This window comes from Drosophila subobscura, chromosome U (assembly GCF_008121235.1).
Source record: "Drosophila subobscura isolate 14011-0131.10 chromosome U, UCBerk_Dsub_1.0, whole genome shotgun sequence".
NCBI lineage: Eukaryota > Metazoa > Arthropoda > Insecta > Diptera > Drosophilidae > Drosophila > Drosophila subobscura.
The window spans coordinates 12,602,628-12,627,983 of record NC_048534.1 but is presented as its reverse complement, the minus strand read 5'-3'; the positions used below and the strand labels follow the sequence as shown (position 1 = coordinate 12,627,983).

The 25,356-nt window shown below is 38.1% G+C and overlaps 1 protein-coding gene across 2 annotated transcripts; it reads left to right on the top strand.

The window, feature by feature from the left end:
* The first annotated feature begins 83 nt into the window (after positions 1-83).
* Positions 84-25,356, top strand: LOC117902159. 2 transcript variants are annotated; one of them, XM_034813298.1, is made up of 9 exons: positions 84-326; positions 15,994-16,245; positions 16,320-17,288; positions 19,979-20,087; positions 21,086-21,246; positions 21,317-21,424; positions 21,505-21,696; positions 21,787-21,919; positions 24,705-25,356. In XM_034813298.1, exons 1-9 carry the CDS (start codon positions 254-256, stop codon positions 24,730-24,732), a joined length of 2,025 nt encoding a protein of 674 aa, XP_034669189.1. In that variant the 5' UTR covers positions 84-253; the 3' UTR covers positions 24,733-25,356. The 2 variants fall into 2 exon arrangements, with proteins under 2 accessions (XP_034669189.1, XP_034669190.1); XM_034813299.1 differs by lacking the exon at positions 24,705-25,356 and adding an exon at positions 24,046-24,221.

The following is a 25,356-nucleotide window of genomic DNA, read 5'->3' as shown; positions in this document are numbered from 1 at the left end:
AACAACAAACACAACTACAAATGAATTAATTAATTAAAAAAAGAAAATAAGTAATTTCACAAAAAAATAATAATCAATGCAAATGACAAAGAAATAACGAATACAAAAAAATCCACAACAACAACACCCACACCAACAACTACAACAAAGTAGCAGCAGCAGCAGCAGCAGCAATTACAGCAACAACAACATCTTCAACAAACACCAAGAAAATTCAACAACAAACAACAACCACAACGGATCAATACCAAAGATGGAGGCAAAATTCTTGGCTAGCGCTCTTTCATTCCTCTCGATATTTTTAGCGATTTATGCTCAATCACTTGGTAAGTACGACAACAACAACAATGGAAAACATTCATACCCCTCCCCCTACCGTTGTAACCTATAAGTTGTCCCTCTCAGAACCCCTACCTTTAGAAAACCCCTTAAAAGAAAAACATGGAAAATGCAGCTGTAATACCCCCCAGAAATTGCAAAACACAACACACAAGAGAACCCAAAACAAAACACAAGAAAAAAAAAGAAAGCCAACAAGAGAAATAAATAAAAGCAGATTGTATGCGGTTATACCATATACGTAAACGTATATGTATAAGACACCCCCTTACCAGGCCCTGCAACAACACCCTTTACGCCCCCTAATTGAGGGAGAGGTTGGCCCTTGCTCCAGCCCCTTTCTCTACTCGTTCTCCCCCTTCTAAGTCTTTATTTTTTACCACCTAACCTAACACTCTATACAATAACAGAAAACGTACATTATCGAAATTAGTGATGGGCAGGCGCTAGTTGCGTGACACGAATCGATTATTAATCGAAGGAATTTCAATAAATAAGGATAAGGCGACGAATTGAGAAGAGAGTTTTTACTTATTTATTTGTATTTTTAAGGTACTATAAAAAAACTGAAAAAAATCCACATAAGGAGTTGAGCCCAAGAGAGAGAGCTTGTGGTCGACTCAATCGAAGTACGTTATAATTGAAGAAACATACCTGGGTACATCTCTAAGTAGAACCCACTCCATAAAAATATTGATTCATGTCTACCAGGGGCGAATTTTGGAGACTTTGGGCAGGCAGGCCTTACCAAATTGTTTGACTTTAAATAATTAAAACATTACAATTTTATTTTTTGTACCTAAATTGAGGAAAGACTTGACGGGAAACAAATGTGCCTTTTATTCGAAAAAGAATGAATGTCCTTCGTTAGGGCCTTTGAACCCCCAGATCCGGCCCTGATGTTCACGATTTGATGATGAGTCTAAAAAGTCATTGAACCGTATTGATTAAGTTGAGCAGTGCCTCGCTCTTGCAGTGATATCAATTAAATAAAGATAGTAGCGCTTAAAATAAGTTAATAAATCGATTTATTTCCTTGGGAATAGATTCGGATTGTTCAAATATAATTTAAAGTAGGGGTATAAATTTAGTTAATGCTCAAATGTTTGAATACATTTTAAAGACACGGACACACCTCTAGAAGCGAAGAGAACGTAGTGGATGTACACTCACACAATTTTCCTTCAGCTTGGCTTTATGTTTTTCTCTTTTCATATTGTTAGCTCTCCACCCTCTCTTCCCCATGTTCAACGACTGTTGTCCGAGGTCTCTTCTACCAATCTCTACACTCTTTTTGGCCCTTGGTCAAGCAATCGGACGGAAGGGGCTGATTGGTGCTTCTTCGATATATTTTCGTTGTTGCCTTTTATAGTTTATATTGTTGGACTTGCAACCATTCCTCCACATTGTATAGTTTTTCCATTTTTCTCATTCTCTCTCTTGCCCTTGTTCATTTGATTTTCAATTTTCCACACAATTGGCAAAGGAAAATGAAAGAAAAAAGCAAAAGGAAAGAACAGAAGAGCAGTAGCAGCAGAAGAGACTAGTCTAAGCAGGAGAAGAACCCAGTATCAAGTTCATTCTGTTTTAAATTTTTGTTTAGCTTTAAGGCAATTTTACATGCGGTCCAATAATGGCTTTTAGCCCCCGGCCGATTTGTTTATATTAACTTCTCTATACCGAACCGATCGGAACCGAAACGAAACGATTTACCCCGCCGATACGACACGCCCGTCCATCGGGACTGCATTTTGTTTACATTCAGTTTTGGAATGGATCTCCGTCCACCTCGTACCTCGCTCCCAGCTCGGAGTCTATTCTATAATGCCACTGGGGCTCTATTCCAAACCATCTATTTATTATTCTATGCATACTATCCATTTACCTTAGCCATGCTATTTTATTCCATCTACATATATCTATATCTATGTCTATACGTACTGTCCGTACTGTCTGTCTTTCTGACCAAAAACCTACGTATGTTCATGAATTTTGATTTTCTTTTTTTCTTTTTTCGTGTACATTATTTAGCCCGTATGCCCCATGCCCCGTATGCAGCTATTTTCACATTCAAGGTGTATTAATTGAGTTTTTTTGTGTTGTTGGTTTTCTTTCTTTCTATCATATTCATGCTTTTATTCACATTTGATTGAGGGTATCTGAGATAGGTACATATAGTATCTTCCAAATAAGCAACGTCAGGAATAAATAATTATATAAGTTTCTATGAATATTTATGTATCTTTATTTGGTTTCGTCTGATGCAGATTCATTGAATCAATCAATCATTCAAGTAATTTACCCTTGGATGTGTAGATCGTATATCAGTACTATGAAATCACATCAAAAGTTTCGGGATTAATGTATCAATGTACTTTTCGCTTAAATAGGATTTCTACACTGTCCTTTGCCTTCTACCTCATCAATATTATGACTAAACATTTGTTATTTTCGCACCATTATTCTCAATGATTTCTGAAATTCTTCGCGTAAATATACAATTTACAATGGGTTTGAAATAAAAAAGATATCCCACGAAATACATTAAAAAAATCATAGACCAGAGGGTGCTCTACTCTCCAAGGCAAGATCGGGGAAGGAAGACAGATAGAAGAAACATACGCGTGTGGGAGGGTACATTCATATGTTTGCACCTTATGAATCACTTTTGAATTGTTTGGGTTCGTGTCTGTGGAGGTAAAGCCAATATAAAGTACAGGCAAAAGCTACTTCAAAGCCAATTGTTCTGAAAGAACTGAGAAAAAACCACGTGTTGTCCAGGTGTTTATGTTGCCGAACGCGAAATTTTGCGCAGAGTCCAAAAATAATGTTGCTTCCAATTTCACAGTCCCTCTGGTTCGGTATGGTCTGTTTTTCTCTTGTCACATGTCTTGGTTGAGTGTTCTGTGCTTCCCTCACTGAGCAGGTGGAATTTGGCGATGGGCAAGTGTTTTTACAACTGGTACTCAAAGATAATAAGCGTGTATATACAATTGTTGTAGCAGCAGACAGTGAGTATTTTGGGAAAGCAAAAAAATAAATATTTAATATATAAAGTATATTAAGTCCAGGACATGATCACCAATTTTATAATTAAAATTAAATAAAAAATTAAAATGGAAGCTGGTTGCAATGGAATTATTTCCAGAATGAACAGATATCAAATTAAAGTCCACCCTGTCGGTGAGCACTGGAGCAATGCAGATCTTGTTTCGATATATGTATGTAGATTTGTTCACATGTTCGTATAGATATAGCTAATTGCATATGAACACCAGGCATCTTAGTGTCGCTTCACGTTTGCCGCAACTCCAAATGTCACGAATGTTTTTTGTTGTTTTTCTTCTGTTATCTGCCCTTGTTTGTTACTGTGTGTGTGTGTTTGTGTGTGGTGTGTATGTTCGGCTAACCAGTTTCATTTTGGCATGTTTATTTAATGACATTTTCATTACATTAATAAATGTCAAATATTTAAATTTTGGCTCACCCAAAAGAGAGCCAAAAAGAGGACACGACGACGGGACGCGAAGCCAGCGCAAACAAAAGGCAAAGTAAAGTAAAGCGAAACCTGTGCTGTCGACACAAAGTCGACTGTGGGACAAAGGCAGTTGGAAAAACGTGCTAAAGTAATTGTTTGTGTGTTCGTGTGGTAGCGGGTTCCGTCAAGTTGTATGATATGTGGCTTTACACCTGTACTGGGAGTACTCTTCAGGGTTAGCTCAATTCGTAGTAGTTTCATGTTTCTACGTACATCACGCAACTTGAACCTGAGAGTCTCAGAAATAAAGTTCAAGATAATCCTATAACGAGATTGAAATTTGTTTTCCTTTCTGTTTGGATATGAAAAAAATTAAAGAAGAACCCCAAGATCCCAGATGTCTGCTATAGAGAGCAACATACAAATGTAGATTTCAATAATCCTTGATCTCAATTCCATATTACAGCGCAGCAGAGAAACCTTCCCATAAGTTATTATCTTGAGAATTCCATTCTGTTTAAATGAACAAATACTTCTGACGGACATTTGTCTGGGCATACAATAAATCACCTCAACCGCACACCCACTAACTCAAGAGGATTACGTTTTAACTCCTTGAACTGTGTGCAGCTAAACTATAATTCAAAGTGGTTTTTTTGTTTGGAGAGATCAGAGATTTTCCAATGGTTTGTTGTTGCATTTGGCTACAAAAACACATTATACATTGAAAACACAGAGATTTTCCTCCCCAGTTTGTCTTGGGGTATCTATCTGCATTTTGCATTGAATCTGAGAGATGATTTGTGTGTGTGAAATGTGGGGGGATGGATGTTGTGTGTTCTGTGGTGTCTTTTCTGTGCCCGCCTCTCTCGTTTTGCGAGAAAACATTATTTTTATTAAGACAATAAACATGAAATGTAATTTCCCTTTCAATGTCGTCGTTGCATGGCGTTGGCGCTTGAGTTCTCTGTTTGATATGGGGTTTGGGGTACGGTTCAGGTTGGTTTTTATTCCTGAGAGAGGGGACAGAGGAGAGAGGAGGATGGACAGAGAGAAAGGCGTCGTCATATTGAATGAAAGAAAGGCTTCTGCTGCTGCTGCTGCTACTGCCTCTGCCGCTGTCTCTGCCGCTGCCAGTTTCATTTTTCTATAGTGGGGGGGAGGCGGGGCGTGGCATTGGCTTCCTTCTCCTTTGAGCTCTCCCGTTCTGATTGCACATTGTCTGGGGCCATGCCGATTGCAGCAGCAGCACCAACAACACAACTCTTTGGTCGTTTTTTATCTATCTCTCTCTCTCTCTCCCTTTCAATGCCTTCGGCACATTTTGTTCTGCTGTCCTTCTCTCATCTTCTCTTGTTATTCTTGTTGTTCTGCTTCTTCAATATAGAGGTTGCCTTGTGTTTCCGGTACGTACCAGATAATGGTTGGTTTAAACAGGGCCGTACGCACACCTGGGGTCAAAATGTTAGAGTTTATGTACACATTTTCAAAATGCACTCAGAACATTTGTACTACCACGATATGTACTAAACCAATTAATTGCCTGTCTAAAGAAATAAACCTTTCTTAATAGCAAAGAAACTGTGAATTTTAGCGACGTTAAAATCTCTGGGATTTCACTATAAAATTTGACAAAATGCATGCTCAAATCTTTCGCTTTGATTTGTAGATACATTTTGTGTGTATTGGCACATAAGTCTTTATAGAATTTGTATTCACAACCAGTTTTTCCACTCATTCAGTTCGAGTCACGGAAAATTCAACAAATGTCCATATAAAAACTGCACTAAATAGTGACCCACAAACGGTTTTAAACACTAAATGTAGCACTAAAAGTTTGTAGTATTGCACATTACAGAATTAAATTATAAAACATGTTGAGTGTAGACTAAGAGCAATTATTACAGCTACATTTGGTCAAGTTTCTCAGTTAGAGAATCTATCTCTGAAGAGACTCTAGGACTGGGTTTTTTTGTTGTAAAATATACCTATGTATGTATATATTTATTTACTTTGGACCAACATATTGTTTATATGCTTATATAAAGCTTTATAAGTGTTTATGGTACTATTCTATTAGCCGCCACTGTAAGAAGTCTGCGAATATGCGTGTGTGCACCTTTTACTGCCGTTGCATTGCCATTCCCATTTCATTCCATGCTAATTTACTGTACTCGGAATGAGTGGTAGGCGGGGAGTGGGCAGGAAGGAGGCAGCAAGACAGCAAGAGCAAGAAGAACACAAAGAAAAAGATGGTATAGTACAGAAGGCATTTCAAAGCAAAAACAAAGTTGTATTTTAACGCTTTTATCTAGAATTTATCCGCACTGTTTCCCCTCCACAGCTGCTCTTATATTAGCGGGCACCTGATAAAAACCTACCACAGAGAGAGTTCACACATTCTAAAGACCTTTTATAAAGATGGGTACATATGTACATACGAGTAGATCTGTACGGTTGGTTGTCTCTTTATAGGTGCTTTTGAATATTTGCTCTGCCTTTGTTATACTGCAAAAGCATTTAATTTAAAAATAAATATAAATAAATATACTGGTGTTGTTGCTGTTTTTCTGAGAACAATAAAAATATACACACTCGTACATTTTACGTACAGGCGACTGTCTACATTTACATACAAACATACATATTTATTTTCATTGCTCTTGATGTCACTCTCTCGCACTCTCTTCTTTGCGGACGCACTCACACTGCGGACAAAGAAGAGAGTGCTTCTTTCCGGGCGCGTTCTTCTTCTGCCTGCCTCTCTCTGAGGCTTCATCTCTCTTCAATCTCTCTCTCTCATACTCACATTATGTTAGTTTGTCATCTTCGAGCGTGAAATGTCAAGTTGTCTCTTTCTGGTTTCTTTTTGTTTTTATTGTACCCTTAGCGGGGGGCATTACTATTTTGGAACATCCAAAATGGGTTCTTAATTCACGGAATGCATGGGGGATAAATCTCGCTACTGATCTTTAGCTTTTTTCTGTGCTTACACATATTCTGTTTGCGTTTTGCACTTGGCGACAAACGTCTGGTGCCCACTGTGCAGTCAATGGCATTTATAAGTATCTATCCGTATAGTATTTATAAATTTTTGTTGTTGTATTTTTTTTAAATGTCTGCCTGTCTGCCAGAAAGAAGCACTCCCACAGTTTTTGTTGTGTGTTTGGCTTTTCATCGACAGCAAATGGCAGCAACAAAAAGCCATGCCAAAAAAGTCGCCAACGTCACCAAGAAAATGCCAGCCTGTTTATCTGCCTCTGCCACTGTCTCCCCTCTGTATGCCATCGTCTGCCAACCCTTTGCTGGTTGGCCAAATCAATCAGCAGGCCAGCAGACCCCATGCGGCCCGTGGCCCCTGGCCCCTGGCCAGACCAGAGACCCGGAATTTTCTCTCATTTTCCATTGCCTTGGTTCGTTTTGCTCAAATATTTTCATTCTGACTGACTGACTGTCTGTCTGGCCAATGTTGTCGCTGTGCAGAAAGACCAGAGGAATTTTTCCATTGTGTCCGGAGGGGACGCAAATGCTAGGAAAATGTACAGACAGGCGAAATGCAGCAGGTACGGTCATGGGAATCTAAGGCTTTTGCCACGATACTCGAACTACGAAATTGTAGCCATCCATGGAACACGAATCCACCATCTCTTTGTTCAATTTATTAAGAAAATATCTCTTTTTGGCTTACTCCACGGCTTACTATCCTTATTAGCCGGCTTCAACTTTTTTGAGTATACATCAAAAATATCTGCAAAAGATCGTGGGTGTTTTTTTCTTTCTCTTAAACGCCTTTCATTTACTTCTATTTTATATATTGTAATATCATTCTTGGTTTTATTATTATATTACTGGTGTGCGGTGTTGGTGCCTGCATATGTTTTATGATTTCATATCGGAATTACTGTTCATACATATAAAAAACAATATTGATAAGTCGAATGCGAAGAGAACCGAGAGCTGAGTTGTCTTATCGCTTTGTTTTTTGTTGGAACTCGATTCGGTTTGTGGGCTCTAAGCAACAATTAAATAATGGCGTTTCAAAGTTCAAAAGTACAGATACAGTGTACACACAGTGATGACTCAATATAGAGATCCGTTCGAAGGACAAATTCCAAGTGAACTGCGTTAATTTTCGAAAACAATTGAACACGAAGTAGCTTCCACATGGGCAGCATTCACTGTAGAAGTGTGTATTTTTTACAAGTACAATAAATACATAAATAAATTGGCAACCGCTGCACATACACATCCACATCCACATAGGCACGAGCTTTCCTTTTTCTTTGCATCAATTTGCGTTACGTTTCCAATTGTGCCAAAGCCAATAATAATTGACATAAATGGCGCAGACAGGGGATCCATCCCATAGAGGGGGAGATGGAATTGAAAGCAGGGCACAACCACATAAATGGAGAAATATTCAACAAAAACGCTGACACAGCCCCACAAATTTATTGATCAATTCTGACGGCTTCTCTCTGACGTACACGAAACACAATGATCGGTCAGGCACACAGTGGCTGATAAACTGTAGCCAATACAGTGGCGTCTCGCAAGGTTTCATAGCAAAATCTGACAATTCCCTCCGTTCTGACAGAATTTGTAAATATTCAGATCAGTTCTCATTATGCAATAAAATTATTTTTTTCGTGCAATTTCTTTGAGTTTTATAATTCGTTATATTCAATCTGCAAGGCAGCTTCATCATTTAAATTTCCTTTAATAGTTCCCACTTGGTTTTCATAGTGTTTCTGCTGGAAACTATATTTCATTATTCAATGTGCCCGTCTTACTCTCAATTACTTGAAAGCTGTTTTATTGCCATTGTTAATTTACGATCCGTTTAACAACCCGATTTAGGAGTACAAGCAAGTGCTCAAAGCGAAGCAATTCCAATGCCTTTTTATCATTCAAGGTAGCCGCTCGACTGGCTTTTTGCCACTCACTTGAAATGCAACGGCTTAAACTCAATTTTCCTAACACAAATCCCCAATTAGCTCTCTCGTGGTATATGTCTCCTTAAGATATTTGAATTATCTTACACTCGGAGAAGAATAAACTTTGGTCCAAAAACTCAGTCAAAAACAATTCATGTCTCGAAATTTCACATCTAGAACGACGTTCTATTCAGTTCCATCTATTGTGTTAACCGTTCCGGGTTTATTTTATTATTTTCTTTTCCATGGCCATTAGAAAACGGCCACTAGAGATTTTGAAATTAAATTTAGACCATGTTTATTTCGTTTCATTAGACACAACAACTGCAAGCAAATAAAATATTTATGTACCGACACAAGGCAAAAGGCAGGCACAGCCACAGACAAATAGTACTATTCCATATAGCTATTCTATTCTGTTATTTCTACATAGTACTTGAAAACATTAAACAAGTGTTTTGTTAATGTTTTTTGTTTGCTTTAAATACTTCAAATGTGCATTGGTTTGGTACGAAATTAAACGAAAAGAAAGAAACAATTAAGAAGGCCAAACGTGAGCATTCAATTGGCTTCGGCACTTTGAAAACTTTTCATAAGCTCAAAATCGTAAAAACCTTTTAAAAGTCAATTATGAGAAATGCTAAAATAAATGAAACATACAAAAATAAAACATAAAAGCATAAAGTTAATATAAAATAAATAAATGAAGAACATTATAAAATATTTATAAAATTCTACAGCAACAAACAAAATAAAATGATAAATGAATGGAAGCACAGAGAGCAGAAAATGTTAAAGTATAAAATCAATTTTTCAAGTTCTGTTGCTACTCGTATGCCAACTATTTAATCCCATGTATTATCCATCTGTCTTGTTTTATCCCATTAAGGGTATTCCAGCATAAGCTGCTGTCACGTTTCGATGAATCATTAACTATCGATAGGTGCTGCGGGGCAGGCGGCATCAGGATCCCTGCCCCCAATTTACTTGCTGTAAAAGTTTACTGTAACTGTTGTTGCTGCTGCTGCTATTTCCAGCTAGTTTCTTCCTTCCGCTGCCATCGCGTTTTGCCGCTACGCCTTCTTCCTGTGCGGCAGCGGTGTCGGCGGACATGTTTATTTGTTTTGAGGTTAAACTGCACAAGTTTGTTAGAGAGATATGGTGTAGTGCTTGCTGCAAGTGGTATTGGCAGTGTGTAGTGGGGATGCTGCCGAGGACACACACATGTGTGCACTATCATCGCACGGGTAGTTCAGAACAGAGCAACCAGCCCAGACCAGAGCGCGCCTCGTCATTTTCACATTCATTTTGGTTGCCTTTTGCTAATTTTAAAATAGACGAAACAATTTTTTATTTCAATTTACACCAACCTATACACACACAAAATACAGCCAAACACGCAAGATCAGACGTACCAGACATGACTGAAAAGACCAACATTTGGTAGCCGAAGATTTGTATACCCTTGCAAAAGTGAAGATCTAGTGATCTGTTTTGACTAATTTTGATTGTGTTTTACAAATAATAAAAATATAAATATAAAATATAAAAATCAATCAAAGATAGTGAAAAGCACTTTACAATTTAAAAGCCTAAAAGCTGCCATAAATGTCTGTATTACCGGGAAATATTGGTACATCCATATGTATATTTGTATGTACATATTATTGGCAGTGTCGCTTGGAGATGCAATCTCTATAAAACAACTATTTAAAATCATAGTACCTTCTCCTGCCAACAGAAAATATATGTACTCACATACATATGTACATATGTATATATGTATTCACATTTATGTACATATACCCGTACAAAAGCACAGACACGCGAGACACATGACTCGATGCCATCTCGCTCTGACGTCTCTTCTTCCGCTCTAGCAATCTGCTTTAGCCCCGTTCCTACCCCTGGGTGACCCCGCCTTTGTTCTGTTTGCGTTTCCTCGCGTAACTCGGGCTGCGTATTTAAATATTTATTTATAAATCTCGGGCTTTGATTATGATAAGGATGATAATGATAATCGCAATAATGGATAGTTGGCGCATTTTAAAAATGTGACACATTGCCGCCCCGCCTTATGAGTACTTGCTCGTGTTTGTTGTTGCTCTTATTTAAATTACTTTGTTTTGTAAGCATTCGGTAAATGTATGTACGAGTATGTGTTAATGTACCCGTATCTGTGTGTGTGTTTGCTTTCGTTGTTTGTCAAGTTTAGCGCTTCTTTGCATCTAATTGCCATTTCTCATGCAATTTACTTAATGAACTCTCTTTGTTTTTGCTTTTGTTTCGTGCGTTTGGCCTGGCGTTCACTGACCCATCGACTCCGGTCGATACAATTCCATTCGATGCGATCGATCCGGTCTGTCGATCGTTTGTTGTCTTCCAATTGAATCAATCAGTCAGTCACTTGAGCAAGCACATATTGAACATTTCTCAAACAAAAGTTTCTACATATTGTGTAATTAGACAATTCCGTATCCGTTCTGTGCGGTGTAGGTAAAACATGAGATATATAATTTTTTAATTGCTTTGTTTATCCTATCTTATATTAAATCAATTAAATTTAAGTAAATAATTGTCGAAAGAAAAACAGAAATGTTTCGAAGGTTATTTTTCTTACATGCTGCACAGATTTATACCTGTTTTGGGAAGATTTAATCATTCATATTTTTGCTTTGTCACATATCCATGGAAGTTTTTGCAATCAGCATGACAAACAATAATTTAATTATTTATTGATTAGATATAATGAAATACGAGTAGCTATGTATAACTACACTTTCCGTTTAAATGTTTCACAAAGCGGTGTGAAAAATATAGTATGATTAGCATGAAAAACAAAACAAAAAGTAAAGAAATGTCATGGTTAAGCAGCGTATTTGTAGCCCACTTTTGAGAGTGTAAAAAACCAAGTAAGCGACTCTAATCATTGAGTTTAATTTTAAATATTTAAATTTAAATGTATCAAAATCATTACAAACTAATATTTTATTTGCAAATTTATTCTCAAATATTAAATATGAAGTATTCGACCCGTTAGGCCCCGCTTTGCCCTTTTTCTAATTGCCCATTACAAATCGGGGCCAAAACTTTCGGAAGAAACTTTTGAAATCTGATTCCCATAAAGTTTGGAACATGTTTTGTGCGGTTTTTCCAAAGAGTTTGCGCAGGCTGTTGCTGCCTCTTCAGTTCCTGTTCAACTGTGCTTTTTCACGTGCGCAGGGGAATGCTTAATACAATAATACCGATACACAGATACACACCTACAAAAAACTCACAGTGCACACAGAGGTACACTCAACAATTTTAGCTTGATGTTAATTAAATTTTTTATTTTCTTTTTGAGATATATCCAGCCTGTTTTTCACCCTCTCGTTGCCCCCTTTTAACGTTTGTTCATGTGTTGTACAATGTATAGTTCGCGCACTTTGGCGTTCGTTTTCGCGGCTTTTAGCCAATTCTCTGTGTACATTTTTTTAAATTGCTTTTGGCCAAAGCAGCAACAGCAAAACAGCACTTCAGAGCAGATCAAAACAGCAACCGCAGAAACACAAAGTATTACAACAACAGATATATGTACATATGTACATAGTAGATGCAGTGAGGCCATTTGTTTGATTTTGTATTGCCCTGTAGTTTCCCAGAGCACAACCGCACTAATATGAGTTCATTAAAAACTAATAAAACTTTAAACATGATAGATGAAAAATAAAATACAACTTACGACGATAGAATACCCGATTATTATAAAAAAGAACCTGTGATTCCATTTACTTTTCATCGGTATAAGCGGTTAGAAGTCTTTCTCTTTTACAGCATTCGCTTGTGCGTGTCGAGTATGAGTGTGTGCCGTCATGTGGGAGTAGTTGCGAACAAGGAAGTGCTTAATTAGTTACAACTTTTTGGAAATAGAGGAAACAAGGAAAATATTTTTCCAAGAACACTTGGGCAAGAATAATTGCAGTTCCATCTGCCCGTGCATACCCTTCCACACAACTATATGCATAGTACGAGGTATATGCACAAAGACACTTTCTAAGACATGCAAGTGCATGTATGTACCTACATACGATTGTGGGCATGCCAATTTGTACGCACATAACGAAGCGGCTGGCACAGGCACATGCATACCAATACGGACAGAGACTGAGACAAATACCTATAACAATATGTCACAATTTGTGGGGATGGAGAGTGCCGAGCAGCCAGAGGTCTATAGACTACAGCCAGCCCCATAAATTTGATTAAATAAAGTTATAGTTTTTGCGCTTTTTGACGGTGCTTTCTCTCCCTCTCTCTCTCTCTCTCTCTCACGCTCTCTCTCTCTGTTTTTCTGTGCAGTCTGAGTGTCTGCAGTCTGTGTGTCGCGCTGCACGGTCTCTTGTGTTCTCTGGCTCGCCCCGCATTCATTCGTTCTGTTCGTTTTCTATTTGGCACAAGGAATGCGACAAAAACTATGTTAGATGAACAAGCAATAAACCATAAATTTCTTGTCAGCCTACAAGAATAAATAAAAAAGCACAACAACAACACACACACAAGCGGTTAAACGTTAAGGGCTTGCCTTTTGGTCGAAAGAATCTTTAGAGAGAGTAGTTCGAGAGAGAGAGAGAGAGAGCTGGAAGGCCGAAAACGGCAAATCACAAGCGAAAGAAGAGGAAAGGAAATACTAAGGTGTGTTTTATGCATTGCCTAGGGCTGCCCAAAGTGTATAAATGCTTAGTATTTTCTTCGCTTTTGATAAAGTTTTGCTTAACGTTGCTCTACTGTACTGTGCCCCTGTACTTTTTGGGAAATACCTGCAAATTACTGCATCTTTTAGGTAATAGTTGAACATTTTATCTTTTTGAACGTAAGCTTAAAGAGACAGTTACAATTTGGACCATGTCGGATGCCCTGGATGCCCTGGCACCTATACGTGAACTTGTCTGTGTGTGTGCGTGACAGTGTTGTATAAATTTGTAATATTTCTCAGCTGTGGCCCCGTTGTCGTCCGTCTACCGGCTTGCAATATGCTTCCCTTGGCTGCCATTTCTCTCCTGAAGACTCTCTTCGTCTTCTCTTTTGCTATGTAATGTTGGTGTGTGTGTGTGTGTGTGTGTGTGTGTGAGTGCTGTCCAAAGTGACAAAAGCATTTTCGGCGAGCATTGGGTGGCTAAATGCGATGGGTGCTTTCACTTGGCGGGGTAAATGCGGCACCGCGACTAGCGCATATAACATTTATGGCATACCCTTGCGGAAAGAACATTATGATATTTCCTGGACTTTTGCAATCGATCTGGCAAATGTATATCTATGAAACTGATCAAAATGTTATGTTTTCTACCAGTGGAATTTTGTATACTTAAAGGGTATCAAAAGTTTCAATCCCCAGGAGACTTTTGCACAATAAATTGTTGGTGTAGTTGCTTTCTGCAGATGTGTCTGTGTGTGTGTTTGCGAGTGCGGAAAAATCTACATTTCTTTGCGCTTAATTTTTCCACAGACAGAACAAAAGGCGTGTAGGCCAGGCAGGCTGGCAGGCAGGCAGACAGGAAGAAAGAAAGAGGCAGGAAAATGTCAGCAGATGGCGAAAAGAGACGTAAACATACTCGTAATTTAAATACAGTTATGTACAGTACGAGTGTATGCAAAGGCTGACTGACTGACTGACGGATGTGTGTGTGGGCCTGAACGAAAGTGGGGAAAACAGAGGAACGGAGAAACGTGCGTTGACATGTCGGCGCGATAAGGATAAAGAAATTGTCCGTTTGGATGACTCGTTTAATCAGCTGATAAGATTGTGTGTTTATACTTTACGCGTTTTGTAATACATCCGCGCTAACACAACATCCTCTCTCTTTATATACTACAATTACAAAAATATTTATGGCCATTTTAGTCCCTGTGTTATCAAAACATACAGTCGCACTCGACGATAACAATTCTGATGCCGAGCCGTGTTGCCAACAAAATCCAACAAGTTAATGGCACAAGGTTGCATCATGGCCAGGTCTTGGGGGTGGTAACGGGCGGGATTATGCAGTTCAAACCGGTGCCATCATTGACGTCATTGTTGAGGGAGGGTTCTTGGCTTGGCTGACGATGCAGTTCATACCAGACAGCCATTGACGTCATCGTTACGGTTATCTATGTGGAACAACTTTTGATCAAAAACAAAGAAGAAATTGACAACCGTAACAGAAGCGTGTGACCTAAACTTGTTTTGACACGTAATTGTTGATTCATTTCCTTTAAATGGTACAGACTGATGCAGAAGTCCTTGAAAAAATGATGACTTTTGATGTCTTAAGGAAGAAAAATAATTAGAATCCATCCAACAGCATAAAGTTCATGCAAATTCAATTCGTTTCTATAATACTTATTGTAGTTATGTTTTGACGAACAAAGAGCGAACCCTCAGATGTACATTTCTCACATAAATTTAAATGTGGAACAGCCATGACTCGACTATTAATCTATCTCTATAGTTTCTCTGTTAATAAAAATTGTCTCTCAACTCTCTGCAACTCAAAATTGTTTCTCCTCTCTACACAACACAAATATTAAATCTCTCTTTATATAAGTCCCCCTTTCCCACCAAAAAATCGATTAAGTCTCGTTAAATCACTCAGAGTGTAGTCCCACCAATGCCCATTTATCGATACATAAATTAATGTTAATTTCCAGTATTTGAGAAAACAAATTTTCTCGGTTATAATTCTATTTAAGTTTTATTTATTTTTGTTTCGTTCGGTTTGTGTGTGTTTTTTCCTATGAAAATATGTACATACATGTGTAAGTGTGTGTTTTATTAGCCCCCCCTCCCCAGACAGCATAAGAATTTCGATCAAATAAATTCCACAACATTGATGGATATATACATTGTACTATATATTTTGCAACTTGGCGCTGAAATCAAATAATCGCTTGAAACTACAGGATCAACCAGCAATTAATTCCAACCATAAAAACAAAAGAAACCAAAAGAAAGAAAAATCCACCTAAATATAAGCCCACCATTAATCGTTAGCACACAGCTACTATCTGATTCAATAGATTATATATTATATATGTATTCAATTATCTTCTAGATTTGTTTTGGGTTTCCACTTTTGTTTTGATTTATTCTTATGGTTTTCTAAGTTTGGATCGAATCAAATACTTGTAACCGATCTTGTCACTGATCTCTGTGTAATATCCCATCCGTGACCCCCCCCTTAAAAATGCTGCTGCTGATTGTTCTCCCCATTGGAGTAGCCAATGACCTTCTGGTGGACACCAGCGATGAGGGTGGAGCCTCCGCCAGCTCCGCAGAGTTGTTTGAGGTGACGCCAGCCATCTACTATGGCGATTCGAATGTGAATCTGGGCGAACCCTTCTCGATAACCTGCATCATACCGATCACGGAGAAGATCCATTGGCTCAAGAACGGGGAGCCCATAACGCGTCACAATCTGCGGCATGGACGGGATGAGCATGCCTACACTTTGGCGGAGAGCGCCATCGAGGGTGAGTATCTCCTAGCTCCGAGGGCGGAAATGCGGATACCGGTCTGACCTGAACTTTCTTCGACCGACTTGAAGGTGAGAAGCACAAGATCGAGGCGCATCTGAGTGTGCGGCATGCACTGAAGGTGCACGAGGGACGGTACCAGTGCAATCATCGACATGGCAGCTACCACATGCTGCACGTACGCGGTGCAGCATCGCCCGGAGGCGGCGAGGCCACAGAGTCGGGCTATCAGACCATTGACGAGCTGACGCCGAATTCGGCTGATGATATCTTCACAAGAACGTGGCTGGAGCAGCAGCAAACGGGAGTGGCAGTGACGCCCACGCATCATCAGCAGCAGCCGGAGCAGCATCAGCATCCGTACCAGCACAAGCAGCACAAGACTCATCCGTTCTATGGGAATACCAGCAGCGGCAGCTCTCGGGGGGATCTGTACGCCCCAGGCCCGCCGCCCACAAGTCGGTACAACGATCTGACCACACTGCCCTGGCATCCATCCTCGACGGCGACGGGTGTCCATGGCCTGGGCGGTGGCGGCATTCATCGTGTGTACTCGGCCACGCCACCTGATTTCCCGCCACCACGCCTTAACATGATGGAGCACACTGTGGCACCGCCAGAGCCACCCACCATACTGTACAATCAGACGCTGCCGCATCATCGACAGCATCAGCCAATCACAGCTATTGCCACTGCCACGGCCACCGATTCGAGTGCCGGCTCCTACGGTTCCCCCTCATCCACGCTCCTGTCCACGGCGCACCATCACTCGCACCACCAGCAGCAGCTGCAGCAGCAGGCGCAGCATACGCTGAATGCCTTCCAGCTCCCGCTGCCGCCGCCAGTGCCGTATCCAGCACAGAGTCCAGCAGCTCCGGTTCCAGTTCCAGCTCAAAATGAGAGATATCAGACATATGCGCCGCACTTTGTGCCACCAGCGGTGGGGGGCGGTGCAGCAGCAGTAGCAACAACAGCAACAATCGCTTCGATGGGTGGTCAAATGAGGCAACAGCCCAAGACGGTCTTGCCTGTTAAATTGGGTGAGCCACACACGCACACAACACACACATAAACACACACACACACACACTAATACTCATTAAAAGTTGAACTTGTAATTTGTCCACATTTGTTGTTGTTGTTCGTTTGTTGTTATTCGGCTTTGCTCTCTCGCAAATCGTAAGTGTACGTCATACGCTGCAAAAACAAAAATGCTGCGTCGTCATTACCACCCAGTCAGTCTCTCACTCTCTTTGTATTTGTCACATTTTAAAAACTGCATTGACATCAGCTTACATGCAAGGTGTATTTATATTTGAGGTAGATCCAGGCACAGCCATAGCAGCGCGCCCACTGGCACAGTCTCACCTCACATAAATATACCTTGAGCTCATCAGCTTACGCATCGCTGCATATCTCCCACTCACCACTACAATCACTCTCTCGCTCTCTCATTCGTTCGCTCTATCCCTCTGCTGTTACCCTCCCTCCATTGCATCAACCGCTAGTCTAATTTTTCGGTGTTGTTGGTTTTTATTAATCTGTTAATCGCTCGCCTAGCTGCTAGCTCGTTCGCTCTAGTTCCCCCTCTCGCTCTTGCTCTCTTTCTCTGTGGTTCACCCTGTTTGCTCTCCGGCTCTCACACACAAAACAACATCCACACCCACACATATGGTAACACCTTTAAGTTTAAGCTCCAGTTGATGTGTGTGTTTGCTTGAACCTTTTTCAACAATTGTTTTCTTTTTGTTTTTGCCAATTCGTCTTCTTCTTTTTGACTTTATTTCTTATCGCCTGAGTAGCTGTATCTCTCTCCCTTTCTTTGTGTGTTTATACCCTTTCAGCAGAAATAATTTGTTACATAGGGAAGAAACCTTTTTCGCACTCCAACAGTAAAATATATTTTCATTTATTTTTGATACAGCCATGTTTGCCGTTCCGTCTGTCTGTTTTAAATACACTAGACTCTTTCTAATATATTAATGTTATAAATTCGGATCCCCAAATCATAGAAACACTTTTATCGAGAATCTATGGCTTCATTTGTTTTTACATAACTGACTTAAAGTTGATTAATATCGGATTACCATATTACCATATTTAAATGCAAATTATTAAAATATAATTCCTTCAATTATATGTAAATTTTATGTAAATTACATATGGATGTACATATGAATGTAGCTGCTATCTTCTAGGGTGTCAAAAGCTTCGACCGCCGAAGCCAAATTTATTTTGTTTTTGCTTTCTTCCTTTTTCTTTCATTCTTTTCTTCTATATCTTTTTGTCCTTGTGCTTTAGTTGTTTACTTTGGTTGAACACACAGCTGGCAGGTGCACCAGCGTCGATTTCGTTTTCGATTTCGGTTTCAATTTGATTGGCAGCCCCCACTTTACGATGACGCATCATTTTACAATTGGCAACGTTTTGTGATTGGCCTTGGCTAGCTTATAGATTTTTTATCCGTTGGCCAAAGATTTACCGCCGATAAGAAAACTTAACAACGGATACAAACAAATACACAATGTCGAAAGCAGTACGAGTAATGACACTTGGTTAAAACTTTTACTTGAAGGACATAATAAGCTGCTTTCAATGTTGTGCTTAAATTTTTATTTTGGTCTACAGCTTCACAGAATAAGATGCTGCTTTTTTAATTAATCAATCTACTATTTTTATAAGATAAATCTTTTACCTCTCTGCTGCTTCTCATTCTCCTAGCAGCTATCAGATAATTCTTCTGGTTCTCAGACTATTACTCAGCTTTCTCGATAATTTACATTCAATTTACTACCAGGCAGCTTGAAAATATTATAATAAGCTAATTTTCAGTCAACAAACTTGTTAGAATTTCAACTAAATGTCATACACTTTTTTTTCATGTTGTTTCTATTGCTTGCGCGCTCTGTATATCGATCGAAAAATCGATTCCAACTCATTTTGTAGCTTAATCGTATATCGTATATCGATCAATTTATAAATCAATCAACTTTTGCTCTACTATTTTACATTGCAGCTAACCTTACCAATAAAAACAATTAAATAAAATTATACATAAAAAAGAACGAAAAAACACCACAACCAAATCAATCAATCAACATAAGCGTAAATAATCGATAAAGTAATCTCTCAATTCTCATCTGCAGCGTAAAAGTCAAATTTATTTGATTTCAGACCAAGTTTCAAAATAGTATCAATAAATATATACCTATTCATATACTCGTACCATATGTTAAACAGAGAACCAAATAAATTCGATTTACACCCAAAAAATGTATGCTCTTTTATTTTATTTGATTACTTAGTTTTAGTTAAATATATATATAATTTCTACATTTTTTTTGCCATCTCTCCCTCGTCTATTGTTTAGTCTTAGTGAATTGTGAATTTAGTTGCTAATTTTTGTATTATTTCCATAAGCAAATATTTAGTAAAAAAAAACAACCAGAAACCTCAAGCTCTCATCTCTCAGAACCAACCTCAGAAATATCTCAACACCCAAAAAAATATAAACAGCCATGGCTCCACCTCTCATACTTTAAGCTCGTTCCTCGATTTATTCCTAAATATATTTTATACATACAACAAATATTATTAATAATATATAATTCTTTATGTAAACGTTTTTCTTGTATTAGAATGCATTTAACTTTACGACGACGATGCCTTATAAACATGAAACTAATTTGTTTCTTTTATGTTTGTTCTATTTCTTGACCTTCTACCATAGATACGTTGGTGCCAAATTACGACAATGTCGAGCATCGAATGAAATTTTATGATATTAGAGGACCGCTGGTGCTCTCCTGCAAATCCGAATCAACAGACCCGCTTATATGGTAAGTCATCAAAAAATATAATTTACCACCACCCCCCGAAAAATGCCAGCGAAGGGATGGTACTGGCAGTGGAGGATGGAGAAGAGACTATGTCCCACATAGTTAGTAGTTATAAGAGCAATCATTTTAATACGGCACAGCTAAGCACTTTTGCTTAATTATGTTGGCCTGACTGACTAACTGACTCTTCTGGGCTGACTGCCTCACTGCCTGACTTGACTGACATAACCTGGTAACAACGTTCCATTCCATTCCGTTCTCTCTGTGTGGTTGAGTGGTGGTTGAGGTTCGCTCTGCAGTGGAGGGAGGGCCCTAGGGGTGTGGTGCCTGTAAAGTGCCTTCCTGTCTGTGACTGTGACTGGTGGTTGGGGCTCTGGCTCTGGTGTAATGGTAATGACACTTTTGTTCATTCCAGAACCCCTTGTCTGGGGGCCAGGGCCAAAAACTTTGCGTGTGCCGCCTCGCTGCGGAATTAGTCTTTGAATAATTGGCAAAAAAAAACAGCACCAAGTTCCTCCTCAAGAAGGTTCTTTCGCGCTCTATCCGATAACTATAGAATTCATTTAAATAAATGAGTTTTTTTTGTTCTCAACAAAGAGGATAGTGTAGGAGAACTATTTAAAAAACTTTTAAGGGGAAAGTAAAATAAAAAATCGCACAGTAAAAGCTCTTGGGTTTTTAAACTACAAATGGTTCCATTGGGAATATCGCTTAAGAGAGAAATGGTTGAGATTGTAATTATACACATTTTGGGAGGTCTAATGTAGATTTTTACTCTTGGGAACTTGCTGTCCGTAAACAGTCGACTCCTAAATGCATAAAAAATAGTTGAAACACACTTATGGGCGTGAATTAAATGGAGCATCAATGTGAATTTAATTTACACAACAAATATTTTGTGTCTGGGCCAAACTAGGGAGCACGTTACCACATTCATTATTCATATCCATATCCATATCTTATTTAAAACTAATTCCTGATTCCATTTCCCTTTATAGGAAAAAGAACCACACCAACGTGATGAACGTAGATGTGCTGAAGGGTCGCTTTAAGTTAATCAACGACGAGAAGAAGTTTATCATCGATAGAGCGGAAGCGCACGACGATGGCCTCTACAGTTGTGAGATCAATGGGGAGTCCAGGGATATCCATGCTGTTGGTGAGTAGAACGATAGTCCCTCACAAATAAGACCAAACACTAAACAAACAATGAATATTGCAACCTGCAGCTCGCGTTGTTGTACGAGTGCCTTCAAATACAGCCGTTGTGGAGGGTGAAAAAATGTCAGTTACCTGCTCTGTCTTGGGTACTGCACCACAATTGTCATGGACTTTTGGTAAGACTTTTTTTTTTGTTTTACTTCAATGATCTTTACGGAGAGTTTATTTGTATATTCTTCTCTTTTTTGTGTGGCAGGCAATGTGACGCTAAAAAACAATACAGATCGCTTTGTACTGAAAGCTGAGAACAATATTGAGAACGCCATTCTGACAATGGACAATGTTACTTTGGATGATAGAGGCGAGTACAAATGCATTGGACGCAATGCGGCCAATGATTATGGAAACAGCACTGTTGCCAGCGACTTTACAACTGTGCGTGTTAAGGGTAAGTCAATATATCGTATTATATAACGATTAGGGAGATTAATGTACCCCAAAATGAATCTTTATTAATATGTCACTGTTAATTTTGCAGGCAAATTTGCCGCCTTGTGGCCTTTCCTGGGCATCTGCGCTGAGGTGCTTATTCTCTGCTTGATCATTCTCATCTATGAGAAGCGACGCAACAAGAGTGAACTGGAGGAGAGTGATACTGATCCCCAAGAACAGTAAGTTTGCCAAATATCCAATCCGCCAATACAACAGCCACAACAGCCAACACCAACACACAAAAAACCACAACAAACAAAAGCAAACAACATCAACAACAAGAAACAACTGTCAAACCACAACAACAAAGAACACCAAATATTATTAAACACAAAAAAAACAAAATGCAGCAGAAAAGGGAAACAGAAAAGTTGAAATTTTTTTAGATATACTATAAATACTGCAAATTAAAGACGTTGAAGCTGCAGTCAATGCAGAACAGACAAAAAAAACATAACACCTTGGAATTACGGAGACACAGAAGCAACGTACTTACATAAATACATACAGACGGAGACTGAGACGGAGACAGAGACACACCAACTGACGGACGGATGGCACGGACACGGACACAGCGGCAGCAGCTACAACAATTAGTGAAATTTTCTTAGTTAACAATTTTTTTAATAACTACAAAAAACAAATAAAATGAAAAGTGAATGAAGAATAATGAAAGTTAACAAAAGAAGTTTAGATATGGAACCATGTATATGGATAATCTTTGCTAATTTCTTGTATTATACGATGGAAAAGTGAAAAGAGAAGAGAATGTGAACACAAAGCCTAAACCTAAACTGGTAGATCTTTATAATTTCTTCAATGTGTGCTAAGCGATAAGGGATATATGCCTGAGCAGTATATATTTTTTTTGATGCGCCCTACAAACCTCTCTGACAAACACAAAACGGAAACGGAAACAGATTACACACACAAACAAACAAACAAACACTCAAAACAAATACACACACCCGAAGAGATGGAAAAACAAACAAAAAATATGTAGTTTTCTAGCTCTAAAATAAGATAATTAATTGTATAATTCATCATATAAATCGCCGCCGCCTTAAAGTTTTCTTTTTGCCTTTTTCCAATCAAAAAACAATTAATAATAATACAAAATAGTTTATATGTATGTTTTTCGCTGTGCTTGTTTCTGTTGCCCGAAAAACCACACACACACACATACCTTTTCTTCTTTTTTATATCAAAGTCCAGTCCATATTATAATGATTATTATATCGTGTAAAAGAATACAAACAAAAATGTTATCAACTTTTGTTTTTAAGTACTTATTGTTTAATTGTATACATTAAAAAAACAAAAAAACACACCACAAATTTCGAAATTTGGAGAGATACGAAACCAGATTTAATCGTTACTTATGTATATTATTAATGACTATATAAGCTTATTAATTTCTTGGCAGTAAAACACACACACACGCACACACTTAGCTCCACACCTTTTTGCATTGATTTTGAATAATAATTAGAATTATTTGTATATGGTACACACACAACAAAAAAATGAAGAAAATAAGAGTATTTTCCCTAAGCCCGAGTACACCCAGTATCGCCAGTACCCTCCCTACCCCCGCACTTTACTAGTATGTTTAATTTCCCCTTTAGTTGTCGCCTCTGATTTTTGTTGATTTCTCGCTGTGTATACATTTTTGAATGACTCTGATTCTATTGTACGAGTTTATCTAGTATCTGAACACTTGTGCTATTGCTTACCGACTATTATTACCTTATTCATTATGATTTTGTGCGTTTTGAGATTGATTTCAACTGAAATATAAAACAAACAAACAAACCAGAAAAAAATACAATTGTAAATTAAACAAAAAAAGATTTTAAAAAAATAAAACAAAAAAAAAAGAACAAAAACCAATCAATCTGCATTTTTAATGTTTAATTTATCAGTGAATAATTCTTATTTTTCCTTAGATCCTGAGTTTTTTGCATTGAAGCTTGCTGTGGGGAGTACCCCTAATAATTGGATTTTGTGTTACATTTTATCTGTCGGTGTATATATGTATAGTATATATTATTTTCATAGAGATCCTGAGTGTTTTGCATTGCTTGTCGTGCAGTACATCCAGGGATTGGATTGTACTTGCATATTGTTTGTTCTCTTTTGTTTTTTATTGGCTCCCTTTACGCTTGAATTGCTTTTGGTAACCACTGTGCGTGATTCGTCGTAGTCGATAATCATGGAAAGCTAATCAAACGTCTTCTCCATTCTTTTCTTATTTTTCCCATTAATATCCGTATAAATATAAACCGAAATTTCCTTTGGGTAGTTGATCAAATTCATTCTCTACTCGTAGTTTAACGAAAATTGAATTAAAAGAAAAGCTAACATAGGAGACAGCCTGCAGCTTGATTCGATCGATTAATTGGTTGACTGTACTCTGCAAATCATCATCACAACTAACCTTAAAGATCCTCGCTCCCCAATAATCAAACAAAAACCAAATACCAAAACCAAATTGCGATCAAATCACATCTTCAACCCGCCTTGACTAACCAAAATCTGATCCAAAATGTGCCCAGCGTCGTAACTAACATCAAGAACAACTACAACAACAACAACTCCAACAACAACAACAATCACAACAATAATTTATAATAATAGTTATGATTATAGCAATAGCAAAAATAATAACAAAAACAACTGCAAGGCAACTGCAACCAGCAACCAGCAAACCAAGCTAGAAAACAAAACAAAAAGTAGCATAATGTTTGTACTAACTAGTATCAAATTCTGTATTGTTTTAAATATTTTATTTTGGTGCATAGAATCTTTTATTGATTGATTGATTGATTGCCACTTTAATTCCCACTCTCTCCTTTCTAATTTTTAATCTTTAATCCTTTTTTAAATTGAATTTCCAAGCAACCACAAACCAACCACAGAGAAAACTAATTCAATCGATTTTGCAATTTGTTTCTATTGCAGGAAAAAGAAAAGGAGAAATTATGATTAAATTTCCTAAACAGAACAGCATACAAAATAATAGCAGACAAAACAAAAAAGAAGATTTAAATATTGAGCATAAACCAATAACAGAGAGGAAAAACCCATGCATTACATAAAATAAAATACATAAAACTAGCAAAAATGAGATAACAAATTGAAGGTTCAAGAACATACAAACATAAATGGATAAAAGTCAGTCACAAGAGCCTACACCTATGTCCCAACTCAGCCCATCTTCATCTATTTATCTATTCCCTGTCCCCGTCCTGTACTGTTCCCAGAAACTGCAAGAAACTTTTGTTTAGTGAAATTGTATTTTATTAAAGTATGAAAAAAATCAAACCATTAATATTAAACAAAACTAAAAAGGAAAAACTGAAATTAATATTAAAAACGGAAAGTGATAGCAGTTAAACGAACACTAAATGGAATATCTTACTTAAAAACAAATAATAATATCTGGACTGTAGAAACCTAAAAGAAAACACAGGACACCCCAACTTCATTCTATTCACTCCACTCCACACCACTCCTCACCCACTCACTCTCCCAAGTCATGCAAGAGAACGAAGAAAATAATATTGTACATAATCTCAAAACTTGAATGTGAAATGGTAGAAAAAAAGGAAAG

Bases quoted from the DNA above. Each gene is read 5' to 3' on its own strand.
- LOC117902159 (XM_034813298.1), top strand. From the start codon at position 254: ATGGAGGCAAAATTCTTGGCTAGCGCTCTTTCATTCCTCTCGATATTT. The intron at 17,289-19,978 runs GTGAGCCACACA...CTTCTACCATAG, and splicing joins GGTCTTGCCTGTTAAATTGG to ATACGTTGGTGCCAAATTAC. The intron at 21,920-24,704 runs GTAAGTTTGCCA...TTTCTATTGCAG, and splicing joins GATACTGATCCCCAAGAACA to GAAAAAGAAAAGGAGAAATT.